At 44.1% G+C, this 25,235-nt stretch overlaps 2 protein-coding genes across 6 annotated transcripts in view; one reads left to right on the top strand and one right to left on the bottom strand.

The window, feature by feature from the left end:
* Nucleotides 1–14,669, top strand: part of mctp1a (multiple C2 domains, transmembrane 1a) — a 161,513-nt gene extending 146,844 nt beyond the window's left edge. For all 5 annotated transcript variants that reach the window (XM_038703636.1, XM_038703637.1, XM_038703635.1 and 2 more), the window contains 4 exons: nucleotides 3,283–3,392; nucleotides 4,136–4,245; nucleotides 4,533–4,630; nucleotides 11,654–14,669. In XM_038703636.1, coding sequence (XP_038559564.1) covers nucleotides 3,283–3,392; nucleotides 4,136–4,245; nucleotides 4,533–4,630; nucleotides 11,654–11,725 — 390 coding nt within the window. In that variant the 3' untranslated portion in view covers nucleotides 11,726–14,669. The remainder of the gene's footprint in view (nucleotides 1–3,282; nucleotides 3,393–4,135; nucleotides 4,246–4,532; nucleotides 4,631–11,653) is intronic.
* Nucleotides 14,670–15,019: 350 nt separating this feature from the next.
* The window catches only part of slf1 (SMC5-SMC6 complex localization factor 1), a 30,210-nt gene continuing 19,994 nt past the window's right edge, over nucleotides 15,020–25,235 (bottom strand). Inside the window, exon 18 of the mRNA XM_038703640.1 lies at nucleotides 15,020–15,955. Coding sequence (XP_038559568.1) covers nucleotides 15,459–15,955 — 497 coding nt within the window. The 3' untranslated portion in view covers nucleotides 15,020–15,458. The remainder of the gene's footprint in view (nucleotides 15,956–25,235) is intronic.

The raw sequence follows: 25,235 nt of genomic DNA, 5'->3' as shown, positions 1-25,235 counted from the left end.
TTTTCTTTATTTCTTAATGGTGTGGCTGCTTAGTGTTATATGTACTGTACTATACTTCATATACAGGCAAACATGATATGTGTACCTGACAGAAAAATATATAACACATCTGCATAGATCCAGGCCTGTCTTACAGTAGATGAAACGTCAAAAATTAATGTTCTGTCATCTGACTGCAATTTGTAATACACAGCCTGAACTGGCAGTTACTGTAACATGTCAGCGTAACACGTTGCAGATTAACCTACAGTTACAGTCTTTTAAAATGCACGACGCTAAACTCATTAGGCATGCTTATTACACTATTTGTCTGAATGATTCAAGCAATGCATCATCATCCTGCAGAAACACTGTTGTCGGAGGTGCTGGGATTTGTTGCATACTTTGAGCATTAAAATTACTTGCAACTGTAGCCAAGTCAAAGCGAGAGGCCTTACAGATTTCATTTTATTAGCCTTGCCTTCAGGTCTCCAAACAAACCCACTTAGTCTCCTGGACAGTCATAGGAAGAGACAGATGGAAATACTGGCCCTGAGTCTCCTGTGAAGACCCTGCTCCTCCTCCTGAGTGAGAATAGAAGCTGGTCAGGACTGGAAAACCATGTTCTCATCACATATCACATGTGAGCTAATTGTTGACACACATGCACACACATTCCTCACAAATCCACAGAAAGTAGAGTACATTTCATTTACATAGCCCAATATCACAATTCACAAATATGCCTCAAGGGGCTTTGCAATCTGTACAGCATGCGGCAGACACCCTGTACTTACAGACCTTTTGAAAGCATAACAAAACAGTCCTTACTTGAACTTATTATATTAGTGTGCCTTAGAAAGCTCACCTCCCTGATTCAAATATTTCATCATTTTGTTAAATATCTAAGTCAACAGAAAGATTTTCTTTAGCCTTGACTGTGATGTGTGAATGCCATGTCTCTCTCCTCATCTTTCTGTATCAGTTCTCTCTCTATCAGCGATGACATTGCGGTCTAAAACAAACTTGCTCAGCAGAGAAAGAAACTGCTTTTAAAAGTCAAGGGCCCTCATCGTCTAATCTGTGTCAGGATATAATATTGTTTGTAGAGTCACACAGCAAGACCAGGTGTACAGATCAACCTTATCTAATAGCTGTAGGGGGGTGTGTGTGTGTGTGTGTGTGTGTGTGTGCATATTAGGTTCCATTAAAAGAACAGGTTGCCTGGCTCCATATGCGCGCAGTGTGCGGGGAAGCTGGGAAAACAAGGTTCTCCGTGGCCCTCTGTGTTATTGCTACCTCCCACCTCCCCGAGCCGTGTTTGAAGACAGGAAATACGAGTCAGACCGCAGTCCGAGGGGCATGTGGCAATGGTTTATACTCTGATGACCTCTGACCTATCCTCTCCACCCCCGCTCGCTCTCTCACACCACTCCCCTGGCCCTCAAACGTTCTCCCCTGAGTCTGGGCCCGAAAATAAAACGGCCTGACCCGGCCCAGCCCGGCTCGGCTCAGCCTAACCCAGCCCAGCACAATAGACCCCGCGTTCTGAGATTTGTTTGAGCGAGCAATGAAAAACAGATGGACTCTGAGGACAGGACTGAGAGGAGGAGGACTGAGCGAGGAAGAAAGAAAGGGAGTCTTGTAAAATATTTGCGAAGAAAAATAACCCAGGGACGATGTCTAATTATATCTATTTGTCTTGTGTGGTTTTGCTGGGGAGGCCATGTGGTCTCACTGACTGCTCCATGGTTCATTTTTCACATTATCTGATCCTGGATGCAGAGTAAAAAGAAGAAGGTGGGTTTCGGGGCAGTGGGGTGGGTGGTGGGGGTCTCAATGGGAGGGTTGTGGTGAGGTGGGGGGGCTGGCTTCAAGGAGTGAAATGTGGTGAAGGCCTCTGGGGTCCTGGAGGTTTCTGACCGCTTCACTGTCTTTGGGTATAATGATAAGGATTACTCAGTTTCACTTCTCTAATCTAACAATCCTTCCATCTTCATCAATAACACTGAAAGATAAATATACCATGTTTTTGCTTAAACTATTTTACATATCTTGTTTTTTTCTTGTAAATTTTGCGGTCAATTAAATTAGGTTCTTCAAACAGCTGGGTAATATCCTTACTTTCCCCAGATTTATAAAATCCAGATTCTTTCTTTCTTAGGTTTCTGGTACCGTAAAATCAGTTTGTTAACAAACACTTTGAACAATAGGGGAAAAGAGCTCATCAATTCATCCACTGAGAGACTACCAGCACCAATACATTTTTGTCACTATATTTGCAAGAAAATGTTTTTTTGAGCTGTCTGAATGCTGGTGTGGTAACGCACTGGAACGGAGTGATCTTATAATAAAAGGCTTTGTGCAAATTCCTTGTTATTGCCATATTGTAAAGTGACCATCAACTGGACACTCTTGTAACTTTTTTCTGGTAATAGTGCTCCACTTCTTGTTATGCCCCTCTTTTGTCTCTAAAGCATGCCCACCAGTCACACTGAGCCACAACCAGTCTGCGTGTTGATGTCCTCACTCAGCCAACGGCTCTCGATCACTCTCTGTCACCTCATTCTGTCCAGATCCATCCTGTCCCTGCCTGTCAGTCAGTCAGCAGGCAGCTCGTTGACTGTTGCATGACTTCTTAAATTCTTCACTTTGTTTCAATAAGGGGGTGGGGGGCATAGATTTTAGATTGCTTGCCTAGTTTGTGGTTTCTGCCCCCCCTGCTCACAATATTCTCAAGTTTTCAACCATCAAAAGTTGAAAAGGAAGAGCTCTTCATGGTGGGTGACAGCGTTAATGAGGATGATAATGATGTCACGGCTGGTGACATCATCACAGTGTGCCAGCCAGCAGAACAAAAGAGGGCTCTGCCCGGTCTTCCTAGCTGTCTTGGCAGCTGCAGCAGCAGAGAGAAAGAGAGAAAGAACGTCCAAAGATTGATGTATCCATTTGGCTTTGAGTTTAATTCTGCCTTTCTATTCACATATTCAAATTTTCCTGTGTGAGCTTTTGTAAGGAAGAAAACATTTTGATTTGTTCTGCCGACTTTATATCTCTATTACTGACTGGAATGAAAGCACTCCGTCAGTTCATGCAGGATATCCGGTGATTTGGCTCCCCACTCCAAATCTTTGACGCTATTTAAAATGTATTGTTTTCACAAAGATGCCTGTTCCCAGCCTCTCTCTTCTCTCTCCTCTTTCTGTCTCCTCCCCTCTCTTCACTGTCTTTCTCCATCTCTTCTTCCTCCCTCACCCACGCTTTCTTTCCCCCTTGCCTACATCTCTATCTGTCCTCTTGCAGGACTCTGAGAGAAAGGGCTTCATGAACAAGCTTTATGCCATTCAGGACGTGTGCATCAGCGTGCAGAATGCACTGGATGAAGTGGCCTCCTATGGCGAGAGGATAAAGAAGTGAGTCTTAAGCCTGCTCTTCGGCACCCGGCCCGCTCTGCTCTGCTCTGCACGTCCCAGTGTGTTTTTTTTCTGCAGTGCCAGGTTGCCCCTCTTCCCCTTTTTAGCCTAACTGAGTATACCACAGAGCTGCTCTCAGGAAGCACTGCCAGCATGACACCCAACCTTGAGAGACAAACGCACATCCTGTCCGTCTTTATGTATTTCACCATCTCACTTAACCCTGTGTGACCTGTTAACTGAATCATCTACATACAGATTAAACACACATCACTGCACATGCACACACACACACCTACACAACCATGTATTAACTGTACACTCATGCTTATACAGGTGCCCTCACTTTCACACAAATACATACAAAGCAAAGGGAATTTTGTTATTAAAAAGTTTGCAGGTAAAAACATTTTAAATCACACCTGACAGACACACCTGTGACCTGTGTTTCTGTAAAGTTGAGAGCATTTAACTGATTATAAAGTGTGAATTGAATTGTGTCATAGCCCATTTTCACCCTGTGAAGCTGACCTGTGAGACTTTGGGTGAAGTTATTTCCTTCTGCACAGTTCCACTGAGTGGTGAATTTGTACTGCAGGGGCATCCAGATCAGCTTGTTTGGGGGGAAAAAATATTAAAATGCCCTCTCTGACTCCTCTGTTTACTCTTTTTAAAAATGTTTGGCTGGATGGAGCTTTGCCATGTCTCCTAATGTTTACAGTCTCTTTTTCCTCTATTTGCAGCACATTCAACTGGACTGTGCCTTTCTTAAGCTGGCTGGCAATTGTGGCTCTCGGAGTGGCCACCACCATCATCTACTTCATCCCTCTTAGATACATTGTGCTGGCCTGGGGTGAGCTAATGTCAACATTTTGTAATATTTATTTACATTTCCATGTACTGTGAATGCAAGTAAATCAATTTAAATGGTATAATTTAATGTAAATACAGGTAAACCTGTCGCAGAGCATTGCAGTTTCTATGTTCCATGCTGCTTTTTATGGATTGTAGAATATGAGTGTAATGCAAAGAGAGTACAGCAACCATAAAGTCTTAGACAACTTGGACGACATACAGGATGTGCTGATGTCCACCTCTCTTTCCCAACTCTTCCCACCTGCCCCGTTTCACTCTCTACAGGGGTAAATAAATTCACCAAGAAGCTGCGAGACCCTTACACCATTGATAACAATGAGCTGCTAGATTTTCTGTCCAGAGTGCCCTCAGATGTACAAGTGGTGAGTGAATTTTCTACTTATCATTGTCTCATTGTTTATATCTTTTTGACAACTCATCTGTCAGTTGGGCATGGGCAAGGGTAATAGCTTCTTTTATTATGTCTGTCTCTAACTCTGTCTGTTTTCTTTTCCCCCCTCCCCTCAGCCGTTAGCGCTTCACTGTTGCACTTTTCATGTAGGTTGAACTGACTATCCATTGTTTCAGCCACGACAACCTCTAATCTAATTGTTTCAAAATGGTTTCTGTGTTTTTCCTATTAATAGCTTCCTAGTCTAATTCAATTTCCACATACATAGCTGGAGCTGTGTAATAAGATAACAAGGTTAAGTGAGTTTAGTGGCCAGCATATAACTAGGTTGATTGACTCCATACACATACACTCACACACAATTACAGTTAGCTGTTGTTTCCTAGCTATGCTAGTAATTGGAACAGAGCGTAAACCAACAGTTAACCAGCCTCATGCGCTTTTGCTTCTATATTAACCGTGAGATCAGATTAACTTTGTGGCTGAAGACTACAGATGCTTTGTTAGGTAAAATATAGGTGTGTGTGTGCATGTGTGTTTTAACTGTAACGTGCTGTGCTGCTCGGGACAAAGTGCAGTTTAAACTGTAATTAAGCAGCAGCTCATGAAAGTCGTTGTGTTATCCAGCACTGATGGTGTCCGCTGTGGCCGTTAAGCCCTGCTGTGCTGAGTTCAATACAAAAGCACATGAACGCACATATACACACATGCAGGCTGAGGCTGAACGACCCGGGGCCTCTGATACGACCAATCCGCTGCCACATCAGCACTGACACACTTCCTCTTTGATCGCTTGTTGCCCACAAGTTCTTTCATCTTTACAGGGTCATAATCCTTGCTCCCCTGCACACCCCTGCAACCTCCTGTGTTCTCCCCCTTGCAGTTTTACAGTTTCATAGTTTACTGGGGCCTGCTGCAGCAGTAGGCACAAGGCAGGTAGCCATCGACCTAAATGAGCCCAAGCTGTCCCCTCTGGTGAAGTGCAGCCACCTTACACACCTGGAGCCTGTAGGAACGGAGTGGTGAAGGGGCCCAGCCCCGGCAGGTCTGAGGCCTTTACAAGGCCCCTAATGAGGGCCTGCTGGCTAGGGGAGGTGGGGGCAGACATGCTGCTCTGGTCTGGTGCCCATGCTGCTGGAACTTTGCCTACTGTATAAGTAATACTGTAAGCGCTACTGTAACGGTTATTGCTGCAGCTGTTGGAATGGTAATTGTTGCCAGGTTTCATTGACAGTTTGGACGCTTACTGAGTAATGAGGGTGAAAGACCAAGGGAGGGGGGTAAGAATAGATTTCAGGGGAGGAGAGATGAGAATGGAAATAGAGAAACAGAAGGAGGAATGAGGACATAAAGTACTAGTACCGCTTATTGATGGTTGTAGATGACTAGTCTGATTATTGAGGACAGGGTAGTCTTGATTGTATCAATAAAATCAGGTGATTGAAATTTAGCTTCGATGTTCAGTCAGCTGACAAAGCTGATCACTTTCTCACTGAATCTAAAGGTTAATTTTCTGCAAAGACACCCTCCTTTGCCAACCAGAACGTTCTGCTCTGCGGTGCGTCCTGCTGCTGCCTGCGGTGGTGGGTTCACCTCAATGCCTGCCCCAGCCTTACTAGGTCAAAGCAGTCTGTGGGGATTAAGTCCTTTAGGCTCTTGGACGATGCACAGAGGTGCTGGGGTCCAAATGGAGCGTCCCCTCATGGGCATGTGTCCATGGCACCCCCTGGCATTGGTACAAAGGCCGACTATGCCCGATACCCTGGATGACTAATGAAGAGCTATTTCAGGGCCCCGATGTGACCTAACACATATATAATCACAGCAGTAGTGCATGTGAGGTGGGTTGGGGGTGTTTCTGTGTGGCGTTCTGCATCATTTGTAGGTGCTTCAGTACAGCCATAACTGATGAGGTTCTAATGACTTTATAAACAAAGGGCATCCACACTGGGCCGCAGTTCATCATAACTTATGTAGCTGTACAACACCACAGTAACTGTGGAACAGCGTTTTCACTCTCTTAGTTTTCTCATCTTTCATTTTTCTTCATAGTGTACAAGTACATACAAGAAACTTTGCATTAAGTGGCAACAACACCTCTAACCAGTTGTACAGTTGACGGAAGGTAGTTGAGTCTTGCAAGCCATGCTCTTTAAATCAGTGACACTGGGCCCCAAACAGCACTGTCAAACACCCTTTAAAAACGAAATCCCCAGTGGTTGATGGAAGCTGCAGCAGGCAGAGTTACCTTTTTACCACCTGAACAGTTTACTTAAATCATTATGTCCCTCTGTGAGCAGCAATGTTAAAGGCTTGCATGTTAGGTTGTGCATGAAAGAGTCACTGTCCCTCTCTGGGCAACCGTTTCTTGTATCTGGTTTGGATCTTTTACCAGTGTAAGCTATCTTTACGGTCATTATCAGGGAATCCTTCATGTCCTCTTAAACGAGGCCAAACTGAGCACCTTTATAGTGCTAAGTATTCCCTACTTGGCGTTTGGGAGGTGTCAGTGTACTAGTATGTTTTACGACACCATTAGCCATGTGAGCTAGGGAGTGCATAAGTAGGGCCAAGGCAATTAGCATGCCAAGTGGTCCTTTATGATCGGTGTAAAGGAGCTGGATCAAACCCCCAGTACAAAAATAAGCATGAATTCCAATTTAGTGCCTAATGAGCAGTGGGGAGTCGGGTTAATATTTTTAGACAACATTTATGTTGGGGATGAAACCTCACTGGACACACAGGGGTCAAAGGCAGGATAGTTAAAGGTTGAAACATTGCCAGATGCCATTACTTACTTCTACCAGAGGTCTCCCTCTCTCCTTCGCTTTGTCCTTCCCCACTTTTGTGACAAACATTTCACTACAAGTGGCCAATTAGTCACTATTCAGTATGTGTCGAGCCACAGCAACTAATAGGCATAACTTTCCTAACTTTGTCATTTTACTTTACTTTACTTACTTTGTCACCTTGACATTCCTTTTCTTTCCCAACAATAGACATGAGTGCTGAATCCTCCGATCTGCAGATGTGTGAACTATGCACAATAGTGTTTCCCTGGAAACATTTAATAACCCTTATGCTCCATTAAGCGTCACATGAGATGAAACCCGCTGAGTTTTGGGACTGGAAAACAGAATAACATAGTACCATTAAAATGTTGCTCCCTTGCCTTTTTGACTTCATTTATTTACTCGCCTATTTGCCTTTTTCTTGCTCACTGTCACCCACCTTGGTTTTGCCTTGTCTGTCTGCCCACACTGGCATCATCAAAACACTGTCAGAGGTTCAGTGTGAGAGGGAGAGAGAGAATGAGCGACAGTGAGAGAGGGAGAGAGGAGCAGGTCCCGGGATGCTTTGTGGGTAACACCGTTAAACGAAGCACGGTACATGGCGCCCCTTCAGCAGAGCACACTTCAAAGCCTGTTTTGCACTTGTACTGTCAACATTTGGGAGAGGAGAGGAGCGAGGGTGGAGCAGCCTTTGAGCAGCGCTGGGTCTTTACCCACTACCTCTCCTGTCGATGTTCCCTTTAAGCTCCCCACTCACGCTGCCAAATTGCTTATATGCTCGCCGCATTACCACACTTTTTACTTTCACCCAATTCCGGTTTCTTTTATTTTGCTAACGTCCCACTTTCTCCTCACCTCCTCTGCCTTTTCTTCTGTTTTTGACTTTTACTAGCTCTTGTTGTCTGCATGTGTTGGCGCGCGCGCGTGTGTGTGTGTGTGTGTGTGTGTGTGTGTTATTAGGTGAGGTGAGCAGGGGAGCCAAGGGTATAGCATCAGGCGGGCCTGTCACCTGTAAGTTGGAATTGAACCTGTGACGCATGAGCCCCATTTCTCTTGGCTGGCAGCTCTTCACAGAGAAATCTCTTGTTTGATTGAGATACTGTTTTTTTCCCCGGCACCCTTTCTTTTTGTCGATCCCCTTCGCTACTCTTCATGAGAAAAAAAATACTTTCAACTGACATGAAAACTTTACAAAGAGTTGTGTTTGGACAGGAATGTCAACAGGAATTAAATTGCCTGTTCCTTTTCGCTGCTGTAGGCGTTTGGCCATATAATGGGACCAATAACAGCCAGTGATCCCGTACAGTACCTGTCCTACTTTCGGATCCTTGCTTGAAGCAAACAATGAGTGAGAATTTGGTGCATATGGAGAAATATTTTGATAAAGGTGGATTTTTGTTTTTGTGAATTTGCTCGCAATGATTTGATTTTAACAGATATATGTCCATGTAACTACGCTACATTCAGATGTATTGTTACTCCTTCATTCATGGTTGAATTACATCGTTAACCATTCACCACGCACACACACACACACACAGATGGGGCCATATAAACCCCTCTCTGTCCCCTGGGCTTTTGCTCCGTTGTCTGCTTTAGTTGGCAGTGCTATAAAAGGATCCACACCCACATGAGAACAGTCATCTCCCAAGTGTCCACAGATCTGCCTCTTTCTCACCCAGTGTCTTCTTCACTCTCATTGTTTTCTCTCCTGTTCCCTTTGTTGGTTTGTCCCGCTCTCTGCCCTCCCTTCATCTTTTTGTCTATTTCTGTCCCTTCCTTCTCTTGCTTCCCATCATTACTTTTCTTCCCATGTTTTCTCCACCTGTATTATTTCCACATCACCTTTCAGACTTTCTCCTAATCTCTCTTCTCTCTCACTGTATCCAACTGACCGGTTGTGTTTGTACAGCTGTTTGGTAGGATGTTAGTTTGCCTTGTGGACAGTGAGGAGTGTCCAGATCTGAATCAGTGCAATCTGGCTGCCTAGTGAGGCAGAGAGAGCAACACATGCTGACCTAACTACTCTGTTAGGACCTTAACAAGACATCGGTGACCACCACTGTGAGACAGAGAAACCGAATATACCCCACTCTATGTGTTTGTACAGTGTGTGGATTTATATGGGATTTTTATGGGAGTGGCAGGGTGTTGTGTTTCTATGTGATGAGGAAGGTGTGTGGGTGTGTGTACATTCTCTATGCTGGTATTCATATGTGTATGCATGTGTCTTTATTTATGAGCACACACACTCATGCACATGCCTCTCAGATTTGTACATTGTAAGCCAAGGATACTGGACGGTGCCACTGAAGCGGCAGTGGGAACCAGTGGAAGATAAATGATAAAGGCTCGCTCTCAGCCAGCTCAGCCAAAGAGATGCTGCTGTTCTCGTCCACAGCAGACAGACCCACCATGAGACAGAACAGAGAAACCATATTGACGTCAGTTTGTTGTCTGCTTGGAGAATCAGAGAGGGTGTCAGTCAGTCAGCCAGACAAGCAGAGTAGCCTACAGTACATCAGCCTAGGAAGGATCCCACAGACGATACTGGCTCTTTGGTGCTGTGACTGTTAAGTCATGTTTTTTTTCTATTAGTATTCTGATTCAGTGGCTAGTGCTTGTCAGTGTCTTGAATCTGTCTAGGCTAGCGACTGTATTTGTGTGTGCATGCACAAGTGTGTGTACATCTGAAAGTGAGAGACTGCCAGAGTGACAGTCTCTGGTTGTTGACGCTCAGCCACTGTGATGCTGTGATGCGTATTGAGTGTCCATCACTTAAGAGCAGTTTCTTTCTAAGCTCTGCTCACAATCTTTGCAAAGCATCACATGAAGTGGCAATCAGTTCTGTTTGGGAGAAATAGGTGACAGTGACAATAATGCTGAACATATTCTGAAGTGATTGTAATCTGCCACTGAAATGTATGTTATGTTTTTAGTAACGCAATAGTGATACAAAAGTAGTCATTAGATATTTAAGGTCTTGGTAAAAATGTCTTGCCATGAGATAATGAGAAGATGGATAACACTCATATGTGTCCATTCAATATCACATGACAGCCAGGTGACAGTTAGTTCAGCTTAGAAAATCTGTGCAGCTCAATGGGTACAACATGGCATTAAGATTGTCTTGGTGAGGACGGGTTTCCTTGTAATCAGGGGTTTTACAAGTAAAGTACGCACAAAGTGCTGTGTGAACTAAAGTGTCCATTAAACATCTTGTGTTGCACATAGTGATCAAACCACGTAAATGTTGAGATGGTTCCTTCTGCTAACCCTGAGTACATTCACAGTGGGTTTTTTTGTTAAATAAAGGAAACTTGAAATTCTGTACTTTCTTCTTTACATCCTGTGGTCTGTAGCTGAAATGGTTTAAGTCACCCCAAGTATGGAGTGTTTTATAGTTATAAAACACTCCATAAAAATTGATGCTATTCAGTATCTAATGGCTGACAGGTCCTCCAGGTCAGGTATGCTCTAGTGTCTTCTCATTATTTGAACAAAAAGCTCCACATAGACAGAATGATCTCTGATGGCTAACTGCAGCTCAGCCAGTCTTAGAGGAGAAGAGAGTTGTAGAAGAGATTGTACATTGTCGGTTTTTACCATGAGTGATGCAAACACAGTGAAAAAGCCATCCCTCTGGCCAGTAGATAGTATACATTTTCTAATGAACATTATGCATCAGTAATGTGTTGATGATACTGTAGTAACTATAAGTACCAGCTAAGCACTAAGCGTTTTTTCTACCTTCTGTCTCCTTCCCATCTCTCGACCCTTTCTCTCCTCACCATCTTGCCATGCTGAGATGACTCTGTTGTCTCTCCAAGCTTTCCCATGAGGCCTTGCCCTGTTCTGTTTGTTTGTGTGATCCCTTCCCTTAGGCCACTGTCCCACATCTGTGGAAGTATGTGTGTACACGTATATTTGTGTGCAAGCACAAGTGTATTTGGAGCTTTGAACAGTGTACATGGATTGTGTTTGTGTGCATGTGTGTGTATGTGTTGTAATCAGTGTGTAATCCCTTCCCGGAGGCCACTGTTCCACACAGCTGGACTCAGAGAGCCTCTGGAGGGTTTCTGTGCTATTCAAGCATCCTTTGCTCTTTCCACCTGACCGGGTGTGTGTGTGTGTGTGTGTGTGTGTGTGTGTGTGTCTGCGCGTGTGCCTGCCTGCGTGTGTGTTTCTGTGTGTTTTAACAGGTGCAGTACAGAGAGCTGAAACTGGATCCCAATCCCAGTCCAAATAAAAGGAAGAAAAACAACCCCGGGTAGATGACTGTGTCCGCCCACCAACTCCTCTCTTCTCCACTTTTCTTCTCGTGGTCTATTACTGGACACTGAGGAGCAGAGGAAGACCGCTCTGGACCTGCTAGGCTCAACTATCCTTCATTTTTTTTCTTTCCCATTTTCTTCTCTTAAACTTTCTTTTCTGTCTTTAATTACTCATGATGTACAGTACAGTTTCCTGAAGTGTAATTTTTGTATGAAAAAAGATGAAATCTCTTGAATTATTCTCATCACCATTATGCTTTTGATTGATTTTAAAGGCGAGTGGGAAGGATGGATGACCTTTTTTCTTAGCCGCGTGAGCCACTCTCCGCCTTTCTTCTCTCCATCACTCTGACAGCTCAGAGGACTCTGTCCATTTGCTTGCCACACACAAGTGTCACACAATGAGTAAAACGAGTTTTACCATTTAAACTCACCGTCCCAAAAAGACAATCTCAGTGTGTCAATGTTTATCAAAATACAAGCCTTATACTAACATTCTGCATTATCACTCTGCAATAGACTTTATGTTTTTTTAAGCCCATCTTGTAGTTATTAAATGATTTTTGGTAATATGTTCATATTGTATGTAATTGTTTTTGTACGGAAGTATCTTGGGTGTGGTAATGATGTTATGTTCACTGGCAGTAATTTGGAGAGTCTCCACTTAACTCAGCCAGCCAAGCTGATTAGCAATTATGGCGGTAGCCTCCAGATATGTCCTTCTACACAAACACAAAACTGGACCAACAGGCGGAAGGCCAAATTTGCTTTTTTTTTTGAGATTTGACTCAAAATCAAACAGTGGACATATTATTTTAAGTACAGTGACTCACTTCTTCTTAAAATCGATTGTGATTATACAATCCCAGAGAGGGAAAAATATACTGTTGAGTATTTGACAGTTGGTGTTATGCCACAAACCTTTATTACGAATAAATTCAGTTAATTTAGCTGTAGCCTCGTTTAATCCCTTAAAAACATGTCACAATTCAGTCAGTCAGCGAGACACCACCTCTGTCAGCAGAGTGGGCCTTCTGCTGTTGTGGTGTTAATATAGATCTCACCCAGTCTATGCAGAGTGTCGCCAGGCAGGCAGGCCTTTAGGCAGCCACAGCCCTAATCTTGTTTGAAAGGCTGGTCTCTTTTCCTGTCATCTCCCTGTGTGCTTGTCTCGGTGGCCACACACGTACACCCCCCTGCCCCCATCACAAAATCCTATCCTATGAATACTCTACTGTAAGAGATCTCACGTACACACACTTTACCTACTTGCTCACAGATGAAAGCATAACATCCCATTTGAGCAGCCACATTCTCTCCCTCTCAGGCACACACACACTCACACAAACATGCTCTCTGTGATGCTGTGCCCCAGGCTGGCCGCCCTCTCCATCTGCCCCACCTCCAGTGCCCACAGCTCAACTTTGATCTGTCTTTCCAGAGACAGAGGCTTGTGTATGCGAACTATGTATGTAAGAGTGTTTGCGTATACACATTTATGCAATCAAAGACGTGTTGCTTTTCTCTGCGTCGGTGTGTGTTACAATTGTATCTCCCCTCCAGCTGTAGATAGACTGATGTGTAGATTCAGTTGGTCTGTGTGTGTGTGTGTGTTGGTAGGTGGTGCAGCAGAAGTGCCAGCTGTTATTTGGTGTGGGGTTTGCTGGTGTAGAAGGCCGTCAGCTAGATGAGCAGCAAGTCGCTGTGTGACAAGACGAAGCTCTGAGGGGATTTAGGCCTGAGATGTCGGGGAGGGAGGAGTGTGTGTGTCGGTGTTCAGACCCCTCTTCCCATCATGCTTCTCTCCGTTTGCTCTTTCTGCGGTTCCCTCATTCGTCAGCGAACAGGGTTGCGACCCTGTCTGAAGGGATGGTCTCTTGGGCTTCTTGCTGAGCATCTGTTGAAAGATCACAGTTCAGGCTACATTTCAGGAGGTCTCCTCTCATCCTACTGCCTCCATCTCTCCCTCTCCCCTCCATCTTTTTGTTCCCTCTCCCACCCCTTTGTCTGTCTGTCTGTCTGTCTGTCTTTATTACTCTAAATCCCCTCCCCACTGCAACTAGAGCTCTCTTCTGCCATTTTGTTATCCTACTTGCTGTCGCCTCTACCCTCTCTTGTTCCCTTCCTCTATACCCATCCATCTCCATGCTTAAATATCAACAGGCTTGGATCTGTCACTCCAGAGGGCCATTGATTTTGTTTTGTTGCTTTGAGGAATCCACTTGAAAGACAATAACAGACTGTCCCCCAAGAGCAGCGTCGCAGACTGATTATAGCCTCCTCAACAAACACACTCTGTGGCTCATGAAGGACGGCTTTTTATAATGCCTGAAGGGACAGTTTGAATACCTGATATGTATGTGTCTACTACTGTATGTAGTTATTTTACAGCAAATTGTGGTGACTTGTATGGTATTGCATCCAAATAGTTTTTTTTTATTTTTTATTAGTTATTAAGTTTTGGCTCTGTTTGTAAGCAAACCAAAGTGTTTTTATTTTATGATGTAGAGAAAATAAATTATATAAAGGAATGTATCAGACTGACAGCTGTAAAGGGGAAAAAAAGCACTTTTATTTGCACCAAGTTGAAATGAGACTATTTATTTTTTAAATACTGTACATAAATAAGTACTTATTAATTTATGTTTGTATTTTATACTGTATGCCTGTTGATGGTCCGGTGATGATATTGTAAAGTAAGTGTATGCCTGTCTCATTTTATAAGATCTGTCTTTTTTCCGCCTGCAACGTTGCCTGCCTGTGACATCATCTTCATGTGCCCAGTTCTGACCAATGACATTTCAGGACAGGAATAAAGAGCTGAGACATGAGTTGGTCAGGAGAGGTGAAAGAAAATATGATGATGAAATGAAATGCATCTGATGTATGTTGCTTATTTTGAAAGAAAAGAAAACAAACACGAGATTAAATATTTTTTATCATCTTCAGCGTCTGGATTATTGCAATGGGAATAAGGCCATTCATCTCAGTCTCAAACACCACTTGTGTTCATATTTCAAGTTAAAATCCCCCTCTCTTTACCTCTGTTGCTCCATCGCTCACTCGACCCACCCCAACAAGCAGGCCTAAGCCCCTCTCTTCATTCATGTTCAGCTTCAGGAAGTGTCTCATTCCTCACTGCTGTCCGTGTGGCTAAAACGCTGAGTGCACATCAGTGCCTCGAGCGTCTCAAACCAGGATGAGAACTGGTTTTACTCTGTCACTGCGGGCCCCCTCACATGGAGAATCTCTATTCCCTCCTGATTTATTGGTATAAAATACGTGACCACTCAGTCAAGTTATTTTCATTTATTTTGTCATAAATAGGTTATTTAAATGTAAAAACAAATTGTACTTTTAAACATAGCTGTAGAAAACAAGAACTTGAGGTAGTAACAGTCGATACAGTGTTGCCATAAAAACGTGCAACTCAGAACGTTCAACATAAATATTTTTTTCCCATGTAATATTTGGAAAGTAAACCAAAACAAGGTAGTGACATATATCCAAAGTATGTTCTTATAACCAAAAGTATCAAAGGGTTTGTTAACATACAGCTAACTTCAAAAATTGCACACGCTTACCCATTCGCCTGAAAGGGAAGACAGGAGATGGCCAGATTATTTTACATCCATAGAAGGTGTTTGTAGCATAGTATACAAAGAACACATAACTTTCCGATCATGGGTTGTGCATTCAAGTCCTTGTCAGTGCGTTGTCCATTAATCCTCTGTCACAAGTCAGCCACTAATGCTTCTCCACGAGACTTAAGATCCTCCAGTATGTCCATTAGGAATAGTGTATTCTCTCCTTTGCACTCTTTCACTGCCTGAGACACATGCCCCAGGTAACTCCCTCTGCTGAGCTCCAACAGTGTCTCTGCATCCTCCACCAGCTTCACTGCCCGCTGGTTCGTCCAGCCCAAAGTCACTTTTTGGAGGGAGTGTGCTTGCAGGACTCGGATCAGCCTGTAGCCCAGGCTATGGGATTTGTCGCTGGGCTGCGTGCGGCTGGGAAGGCCCCTCTCTTGGTGGTAGGAGAAAATGAGGTGGGCCAGCAGAGAGGATCCGGCCTCCAGGTGGGGCAGGTTCAACACCTCAGTCACTCTGTTTCTCAGGGCTGAGTCTCCGACCTGCGCGCTGTGGAGGAGCTTCTCTCTCTGACTTGTTGAAGAAACCAGATCCAGTGCAGTCCGCCCGTCTCCATCAGTCTGCTGCAGGAGAGCTGAGCCTGGAAGAGGGCAGAGGTATACAGGATCAGATCACACAACCTTTACCATGATTACAATCATTTCTATCACAACTCAATCCTACTACGTGCTCCTTGCAGGTGTGGCACATACTGAACATAATGCACTCAAAAGCTTACCTTTTCCATAGTGACATTGCTGCAGTTGAAAAGATTGTGCGCTTTGATCAAAATGCTTCAGCAAGAGGAAAAAAACCCTGTGGCAAGCGTGGCTGCAAATGTTTTCCTGTAAATTATTTTTTGTAAACTGTGCTACAGGCGAAAAAAAAAAAATAAGGCTCTGCTTTCCTGTTAGCTCATCGCAATCATCAGTGACACCACCACAGAGAGCTGACAGACTCGCAACAGACCTCGACGGTGACATCAGAAAATTGTTCTGCTACTCTTCACAGAGATGTGAAAAAGAGCTTTCTGAGGATGATTTACAGCTGCAAAGCTGCATTAATCAAAATCATTTGTGACTGCACCACAAAACACTGTCTAGGCATGCACTTTCAATAAAGATCTTAAATAGGGGTGGTGATGGCGCATAGATATGATGCTTGCCTTTGGTGTGGGAGACCTGAGTTCGATTCCCCACTGTGAGACATTCACCATTGTGTCCCTTAACCCCTAGTTGCTCCAGAGGCGTGCGACCTCTGACATGTATAGCAATTGTAAGTCGCTTTGGATAAAAGCGTCAGATGAATAAAAAAAAATGTAATTGACAGAGGCGGATGAGGCACTATATATTAAAACCTCTCCAGTGACCTTGACTTTACTCTTTCAGCCCTTCTTCACTACCACCAAACATCACAGCTGAATGTAACCCTTTCTTTTCCCAGGAAAGTTGTAATGGTGACATTTGTCGCCTCCTCTCTCTACCCTTCTGCTTTGTCTGTTCAGACTGAAAACCATTTTCCAGTGTCAGACAGCCCTGTGCGCACTTAGCCAACATGGAGGAGGTCGAGCCGAGTGTGAGCCCAGTGTTTGCTTTCAGATAGACCCATTTCTATGGCAAAATGCTCTTGATGGCACTTGACTGTTCAACCTCCACGATGCTGCTGCCCACTTGCACGTTTACGGCTCTGTGGAGGCTTGCCGTGACTCTCAGACTGCTTGATTCCACTGCTGGCAGTTGTTTCTGTACGACAGACGCTCTGGGGCTGCGGGAAGCATGATGTTTTAAAGGAGGGACAACAATTGTGTGAGTGTGGTACATAGTGACATAAAACACACTTCCCAAGCCTCCCAAAAGCCATTTTGACAGCCTTGTTTTAAATAACACTGTTGGAAAAAAAGTGAAAAATGGAACTGAATGAAATCTGAAATTGCTCTCCATCTCTGTCTGCCACAGAACTAACACTGTGTGCAGCAGTTATGAGATAATCGGTGAGAGCTCACGTAGATGTTAGCGGGGAAGGTCAGTGCTCATCTACCTTTCAGTGCTTCAAGCCTGAGTGGCAAAAACTGAATCTGCATAAATTGTGGCATTAATCTACATAAACTTTTACATAAGCGGGGAAATTTCAAATGCAGGGGTCAGGCGACGGGGGCAGCAGTCAAGGACGTAAGAGCACAGATTTGATCAAAGTGGCCACAAGAGAAAGGCAGAGGGGAGGGAGACAGAGTGTGTGTGAGAGAGGGAGTGAGGTTGTTCACAGCAGGTCATAATCACCAGGTTTCTATAACAAGCTGTCCTCGCTATTACGCTCGCCCAGTAGGAGTGGCTGTAATGTGTGAAGCCAACCATAGTGACACACAGAGGGGTTCAGGTCCACCAGAATGTGTGTTTTTTTTTTTAAACCACTACTATAGTACCCCACACAGACACAGAACATCATGTCTGCTGGAAAATGGATCCATCTCCGTCCCTTCTGGATAGGTTCTAAAAAAGAGAGGCCATTTTTCTTCACAATGCGTCCTTCTCTGTGCTACGGTTTGAGAGGACCTTGGACTGAGTTTTGCAAGGGGCCTCTAAGCGTGGGCCACGAACCCAAGCACTCTGTGGAGTGTTTTTAACCAAACATGGAGAAAAGGACCCCTACTTAAAACCTCTCCTTTTGCCAAAAATTATGGCAGCAGTTCTTTTCTTCAGCTGGCACAAGGACATTTAAACGGTTACAGAATATAGAGAATTCAAAAATGAACAAAAATAAGAGCAAGTGTCAAATTAAAAATACTTGTACATGCATGGAATTAACTAAATGTAGAAATGTCTTTACATACTCTTGAAATGCATGAATTCAACCACTTAAATAAGATGAAACTCAGCATGTAAAGGATTATAACAGAAATAGGGAAACCAGACATAGCAGCACTTAACACCACAAGTCAGATTCCCAATAACCGTATCGTCAAACAATAGAAATCTTGTGTTATAACTGCACAGTGTCCCACCGAAAGACTTCCCTTTTACTCTGCTCTTATGAAATTCGGAAATGACTTTAGAACTATCTGAAACAAGAATTCCACCCAAACTGAACTAACAGGAAGCTGCTCCAGTGCTTTTACGCCAATCCAACCTACAACTGTCTCTTCAGCCAGCCAGAAGAATGTCACTGGTGTGGGGAGGAGAGGGCCCCTGCAGCACGGCCCTGGGCTTAGCTTGCCTGAAAGCCTTATACAGCTGACTGTATGGCTGCGTGTTTGATTGTTGATCTGTCTGCTTGAAAGCCAACAGTGTGTACCGCTGTCTGCTGTTTGTCGCATTTGCATCTTTGCCAGCTTGACTTCCTCGCTTTTTTTTTTTTTACTTGAAGCAGTGTGTCTTTTGCTTTTCTAGGATTTTACATTTCTTTTCCTACCTGCCTGTAGTATGTGTGTTTCTCCCACTGGACAAGAGACTGAGTTATTGCTTATTATCCATCTTGGGATATAAAACGCACACATCTCAACCGCACTTAATACAGACGTCAACAGCCAGAGCTAGTGCTGAATTACATATTTTCTAATAGAAGCATACAATAGCATCATGTGACACACACACACACACACACACACACACGACTAGAGGATGAGGAATGGTTTTGGTGCAGGGACCCTGACTGAAGTGAATCCAGGTATTGGCGCTGGGTGTCAGATATGCTGCAGTGGAGATAAATACAACACCTAGGGGATTACATGAGAGCAGAGGGTAATTACACCATCCTTTATGTGTATGTGGGTGTACACGAATTTGCAAATGCCCCGCTAAGACCTTAGCTCTGAAGCTACAGCTGAGGGAGGAAATTCACATGCCGAGCAAAAGCCACTGCCTGATGCAGTGTAACTGCTACAGACACACACACACACACACACACAGAGCGCAAAGCCCTTTGGCCTTTAGAGGGCAGGCGAAGACAAGAAATATAAAAGCAGGGGGGGGGGGGGGGGGGGGGAACTGGCGCAAAAGGAGGGAGGGAGGGATGTAAGAGAGATGCAGTGCTCCCTCCCCCTATGTCTCTCTCTCTCTCTATCTCTATCTCCCGGTCTCTGGTCGGAGGCTGGTGCTGAGGCAGACAAGCTGAGAAGCAGGCAGCTCCACAGCATGGTAAACATCCTCTCTCTTTCTCTCTCTCTCTTCCCCCCCTCGCTGCCTGAATAAGAGAGGCAGGGTGAGTGTGTGAACTGCAGCCAGGGGCACGGCATCACAAATCCACAGGGAGCTGCTAGCTAGCGACTAGAAACCACAGCAAAAACAACAAGGCCAACTGAGTGAAGCACCAAAGCAGCCAGCGGAGGCATCAGATGGAGGGAAAAGACAGACCAGCCAGACATGTGAATATGCTACAATCCCTCTCTGCTTTAGCAACAGAACACTCAGTGATATTTTCTTCCCCCTTTTACAACCTTGATATTCAGAATATGAAAAACATGGATGGGAAAGCCTGTGGAGGTTACATGTGAAGCAGTCGGGTCAATATTTTCCGTATACCAATATTAGGGGACGGGAGCAGTACTAGGTTTCCTCTGCTATAGTCATTTAACAGGCTCTGTCCTCTCAGTCACAGGTGAGCGGCAAGTTAACAGGTTGTGCGTGATCAACGTGTTCCAAACACAACCTGGTCCGGCACGGATTACAGTCAGATCATTGCCTTTAGGAGGAGGAGGTTAGGCCGCTAAGGTAGGATATAAAAGGATGGACACCAACTGCTAGCTTTGTCTAATCCCCTGCCACTCCTACACCTCTACTGAGAGGAGGCATCAGATATATTCTGATTTACAGGATGCTGATCTGCGGTGGGCGATAAGCATCTTAAATAATCAAAGTGGAGCCCTAAATGAACACTTAACTGGTCTCTTGAATAAGAAAAGGCTAATCACTGCGATGAGCTGTACCTCTAAAAATGCCATACACCAAATCATCATGTCCAAGCAAATAAACCTTCCTTTAATACCATTAACACGCACATGCGTCATTTAGTCAGTCAAACTATTTGGAGGTTGTGCTCACAACTCACACAGTACACCAAATAGAAAATAATACTCCATGAACACAAAAGACTGGGGTGCGATAAAGACATGCAGTACACGTGGGCACAATCATTTAAAACAAATTTAATTATATTTACATTTATTCATTTATCCAAAGCGAATTACAACTGCTATTTAAGTCAGAGGTCGCACACCTCTGGAGCAACTAGAGGTTAAGTGTCTTGCTCAGGGACACATTGGTGGACGTGTCACAGTGGCATGCATCTTTATCCACTGCTCCATCACCATCCCTCTGCTTGTATTTGTTGGCAAAGACTAGTCCAGTGCAACACGCATTGTGCAAAGGTAACATGCAAAGAAATGAGTTTTGTGCACATGAGCATGTGCACATGGTGAGGTGTTGGTTTAGTAACAAAACCAGGAGTTAAATGCTGCTCTGTTTAGGCACAGTGGTGCTTTGAGTTAAATGTCAGCATGCTGAGATGCTCACAGTGACAATGTTAACATGCTGATGTTTACCATGTATAATGGTTACCATGCAAATGTTAGTTTAGCATGCTAACATTTGCTAAATAGCACTAAACACAAAGTGCAGTTGAGGCTGATGAGGGTACGTTTTGCAAGGGGCATCCATTTGGTAGATATTGGGATGATGGGACAAATGAAAATTTTGACCTACTAGTGATGCTATATGAAAAGCCAGGGGATCAAAGACCTCTTCTGTCAAAAGCAAAGTCCCTGTGACTTTAAATAACCCACAAAACACACCGTCAATAGCTTTCACAGGGAATATTCCTTCAAGGGATAGATGCCACAGAAGTAATTGAGAACATTTTTGGTAAATCGGATGAATCAATCCTTTGATTCAGTTTTCTCCTGGTTTTTGTGTCCTGATACACACAGTTTAGTGAAAAACCTTGAGGCAAAAAAAGTCTCATTCTCTCTCGCTCTCCTCACACAGGTTACTGAGGGCAACAGCCATTTTAAATTGTGATATGATGTCATAAGGCAGACTTATAACTGAGAAAGTTTTGGTTAAATTGAATAGGACGGAGTCAAGAAGCAAGTAATCTTTCGAAAAAAAATTCTCTCGAGTTGTGTTAACATGATTATTATGATTATTATGTCAGTTGACAGTTATATGACAATCATATAAATGTCTAATACACTTTACACGCAGTTTTGGCAGCAGTAACACTATTGACATTGTGATGGCAGTTAAACTTGGGAAATTAAGACTCACTTAACATTCCTTTGGAAGTAATAACTACTTCCCCTGTACACAACATCCTCGCTGCTGTTCCAAAGTACAGCAAGGATTAGCTTCTCATCGACAGAATGAATCAAGCAAACACACTTAAACTGCTGTTGAATGTCTTCATTTACACTTTTTGACAATATGGCCCAACCGCTGTTGACTTTCAACACCCATTGTTGACTTCTTGCTAATGAATTTCAAATATGTCAAAAACTTTCTCTTACCTGCATTTCCAATCGACATTTCAATCTACTATTCAATTCCTTCCAGAATTTCTATTGTTTTAATTTAAGGGGAGGAAAGAAAAGAGTGCAGCCATTTGGTTCTTGTGGTGTGCATGATTTAAGTTCAGGGCTGGAGCGCAGACACAGAGAGCTATCTTCATGGCCAACAACACAAAACTATCTCTGGCCTGTGACCATGTTGGTTTTCTTTTAAAATCAGCCTGCAAGCGAACAAAAGAAATGAACTAAACCTTGAAACTCTGCTTTGTGGACGGATACTTACAAATTCACCACTCTGGATTATTATGCAGTCCTTACAAATAAAAATATGACTAAACTGCAGTAGAACCTTGCTGATGAAAGAGGACAGCAACATTTTTATTTTTTTTTAATGGTTTAATGTTCCTTGGCCTCTTCCCTTCCCCTTTCGCTGAAGCTAGCTCCCTGTGGCCTTCATGCTCACTAAATGCTGCAGCTGTTTAAAAATGAGAAAAAGGGCAACATGTGTGTTTTTGAAAACTGTAAAGGTGGTGCTGGGCATAAGTAACATGCATGCAAGAAACCTGTGGTAAACATGTCAAAATCATCATCACCTCGTTCAATCCTCTCTGGCTCTCATCTATATAAAACACACACACAAACACACATAGGGTTTTATCTGAAAAGGGGTCTCTCCCTCCACTTGGAATAGGAGGTTGAGGAACAACCAGGGAAAATGTTGGATAGAACTCCAGACTTAATCCTGGCAACCACCCCAAAACACAGAAAGAAAGGTTTGGGGGGTGGATAGCGAGAGACAGGCAGGAAGAGAGGGAGAAAGAAGAAGAACCAAGTCAAAAATTCCCACTAAGGGAAGTCCTTGAAACACAGCCTGGAGAAACATGCAGTTGAAACATCAACACACCCAAGTGAAGCCGAGGGCTCCGAACACAGCCTCACCTCTAATAGTAGGAGTGCTCATCTCCTCGCAGTTGCCAGTTCAGGACCCACAGGGAAATAAGTGCTGAGCAGAATGAACTTTCTTTACCGTGTTGACAGTGAAGAGGCCCAAGTGTGTCTAAAGCACTACGTGTGTGTGTGTGTGTGTGTGTGTGTGTGTGTGTGTGTGTGTGTGTGTGTGTGTGTGTGTGTGTGTGTGTGTGTGTGTGTGGTGTGTGTGTGTGTGTGTGTGTGTGTGTGTGTGTGTGTGTGTGTATCTATGACAGAGATAGACAAACAGACAGAGACAAACCATGACTGACTACGGCGGTCCGAGGGGACTGTGTGTTTTCCTGTGCCACTGAGCAAATGACATCTTTCTGCTCCACAAACACTTGTTCACATTAAGATCTGCAGGGACCACGGGATGCTGTGCATTAACCATGTGTGTGTGTTGTGTGTGTGTGTGCGTACAAGAGATACACAAAAAAATCCAAAGAGAAATTGAAGAGGCAGTCATGTGGCAACCTCTCTTGCCTTCCTTGAACTTGACTCATACCAAACAATTAGACAAAAGAGAAACTACAGCAACACTTTTACACATACCTGAACAATTCTTTCTGCTCCTATAACTTCTCCCATCCAAGCGTCTAAATTAGACTGTGTGTGTGTGTGTGTGAGTGTGAGTGAGTGAGTGAGAGAGAGAATGTGTTTACAAGTTGAGGTGGACTAGCTGTGCTTACTAACACGGTGGGCTTTATTAAGGGGACGCCATCAGCGATTACGCTCACAGGGCAGAGTGGTGACAGCCTTAAAGGCTCTATTCTTTATTTCTCCACCCCCTTTGCTCGCTGACACGCCTCCTCTCTCTCTATGTGTGTGTGTGTGTGTGTGTGTGTGTGTGTGTGTGTGTGTGTGTGTGTTTGTGGTTGTGTATATATGTGCCAGGCCTGAACTGCACAGTAAAAGGCTCCGGGTCATTTTCCATTCCAATCAGGGGTACCGGCTGCACTGGCCACCCTGCACAATTTAAACACTCCTACCAGCTGAGGAAGGGGAGCACAGGGAGCATCAGCAAAAACACACACACACACACACACACACTTAATTGCAAGCCAGCATACAGCCATTACAGCATTTCAGACTCAAGAAAATATTTTTGCATGCATACACATTCACCGAAATATATAGCCAAGGACCTTAAGATGTAAAAACAACCCGAGCACACACATACACACAAACAGGGTCATGTGGGGCGGCCTTGGGCAATGGGATGAGGAGGGGAAGAGAGCAGAGTCAGCCTTGCCCTCAGCCATGGCATCCTTTCCTTGCCAGCTCCATAAGCCTTAAGGGACTGAGGTAGAGAGGGTAAGGGGTGGGATCCATCCATTCCTCCCCCCCTACAATTCACCCCTAAAAATGTGCACGCGCACACACACACATACACACGGAGCCCAGGCCTCCAAGCAGACAGGCTTACAAAGGGGTGAGATCACTCCCAAATAAAGGCTTTGTTGGTGTGCCAGTGTCAGTGTTGCCCTCTCTGGCCCACCAAAACCTTGGCAGCTAGGTTGAGCCTGTCGGTTAGAAACAACTAGGACAGCAGGGTGAATGCCTCAATGAAAAATATTGTTTCAGGAGACGTAGCAGGCACTCAGAAGAATAAAACACAGGAATACAATAAATAAAGAGACAGAGGAATGGAAATGCATCTGGCCCACTGGCCTGCTTTTGTATCAAGGGACAGTGCAGCGAGTCTCTCACAATTTAAAAAGTAGTCTGATGTATGGGTGTTAGAAATGCAGCCACAAGCACAAAAGTCCTGCTCAAGCTTGGAGTAAAAACTGGAATGAACAACAACATAGAGATGGTTATGATAACTAAACATAATGTAGCCCCAAAGCCAAAACTTTCCACATTTAACAGCCTGGACTTAAAGATCGAAAAAATGCCAGGCCTATCGATGGTGTCCATGGCAACCAGATGGAGATCATGGAAAACAGACCAAGAGAGACAGTATAGCCTGAAGTCAAGAGGACCACCTCCTCACCAGCTCCCTGCTGTAGTCTTTAGACAACCCGCCATCAAGGTGTGAGGAAATAGCAAACAGTCAGGAGAGAGCGAGTGAGAAAAAGAAGTATAATGTATATGCCTGCAGGTGTTTCTGATGGGGAGTATTCTCCTTCGTGTTGTTCTGCTCGGTCCCTGCGAAGAGACCTGGCCTAGACAGCAGGCCAGACGTCTGCTGCGCACATACACACTTTCTCTCTTCTAATTTTACAGATACAGATAGCTGCTTCTTCCTCTGACCTCTTTTAATTTGCTCTCCCTCATGTTACTGACGAAGGGAGAAAAAAAAAAAAATAAGGGGAGCGCTCTCTTGTTTCCTCTCCGGGACCAAACAATCCCAGTCTAATTTATTTTTTGAGGACAGAATATGTACATGTGTTAATGGGAAAGTCGAATC

This window comes from Micropterus salmoides, unplaced genomic scaffold (genome assembly GCF_014851395.1).
Source record: "Micropterus salmoides isolate LMB-PRFRI ecotype aquatic unplaced genomic scaffold, ASM1485139v1 Ms_hic_scaffold_7, whole genome shotgun sequence".
NCBI classification, from domain to species: domain Eukaryota; kingdom Metazoa; phylum Chordata; class Actinopteri; order Centrarchiformes; family Centrarchidae; genus Micropterus; species Micropterus salmoides.
Note: the sequence above shows the minus strand (reverse complement) of the source record. Positions and strands in the feature narration are given on the sequence as shown.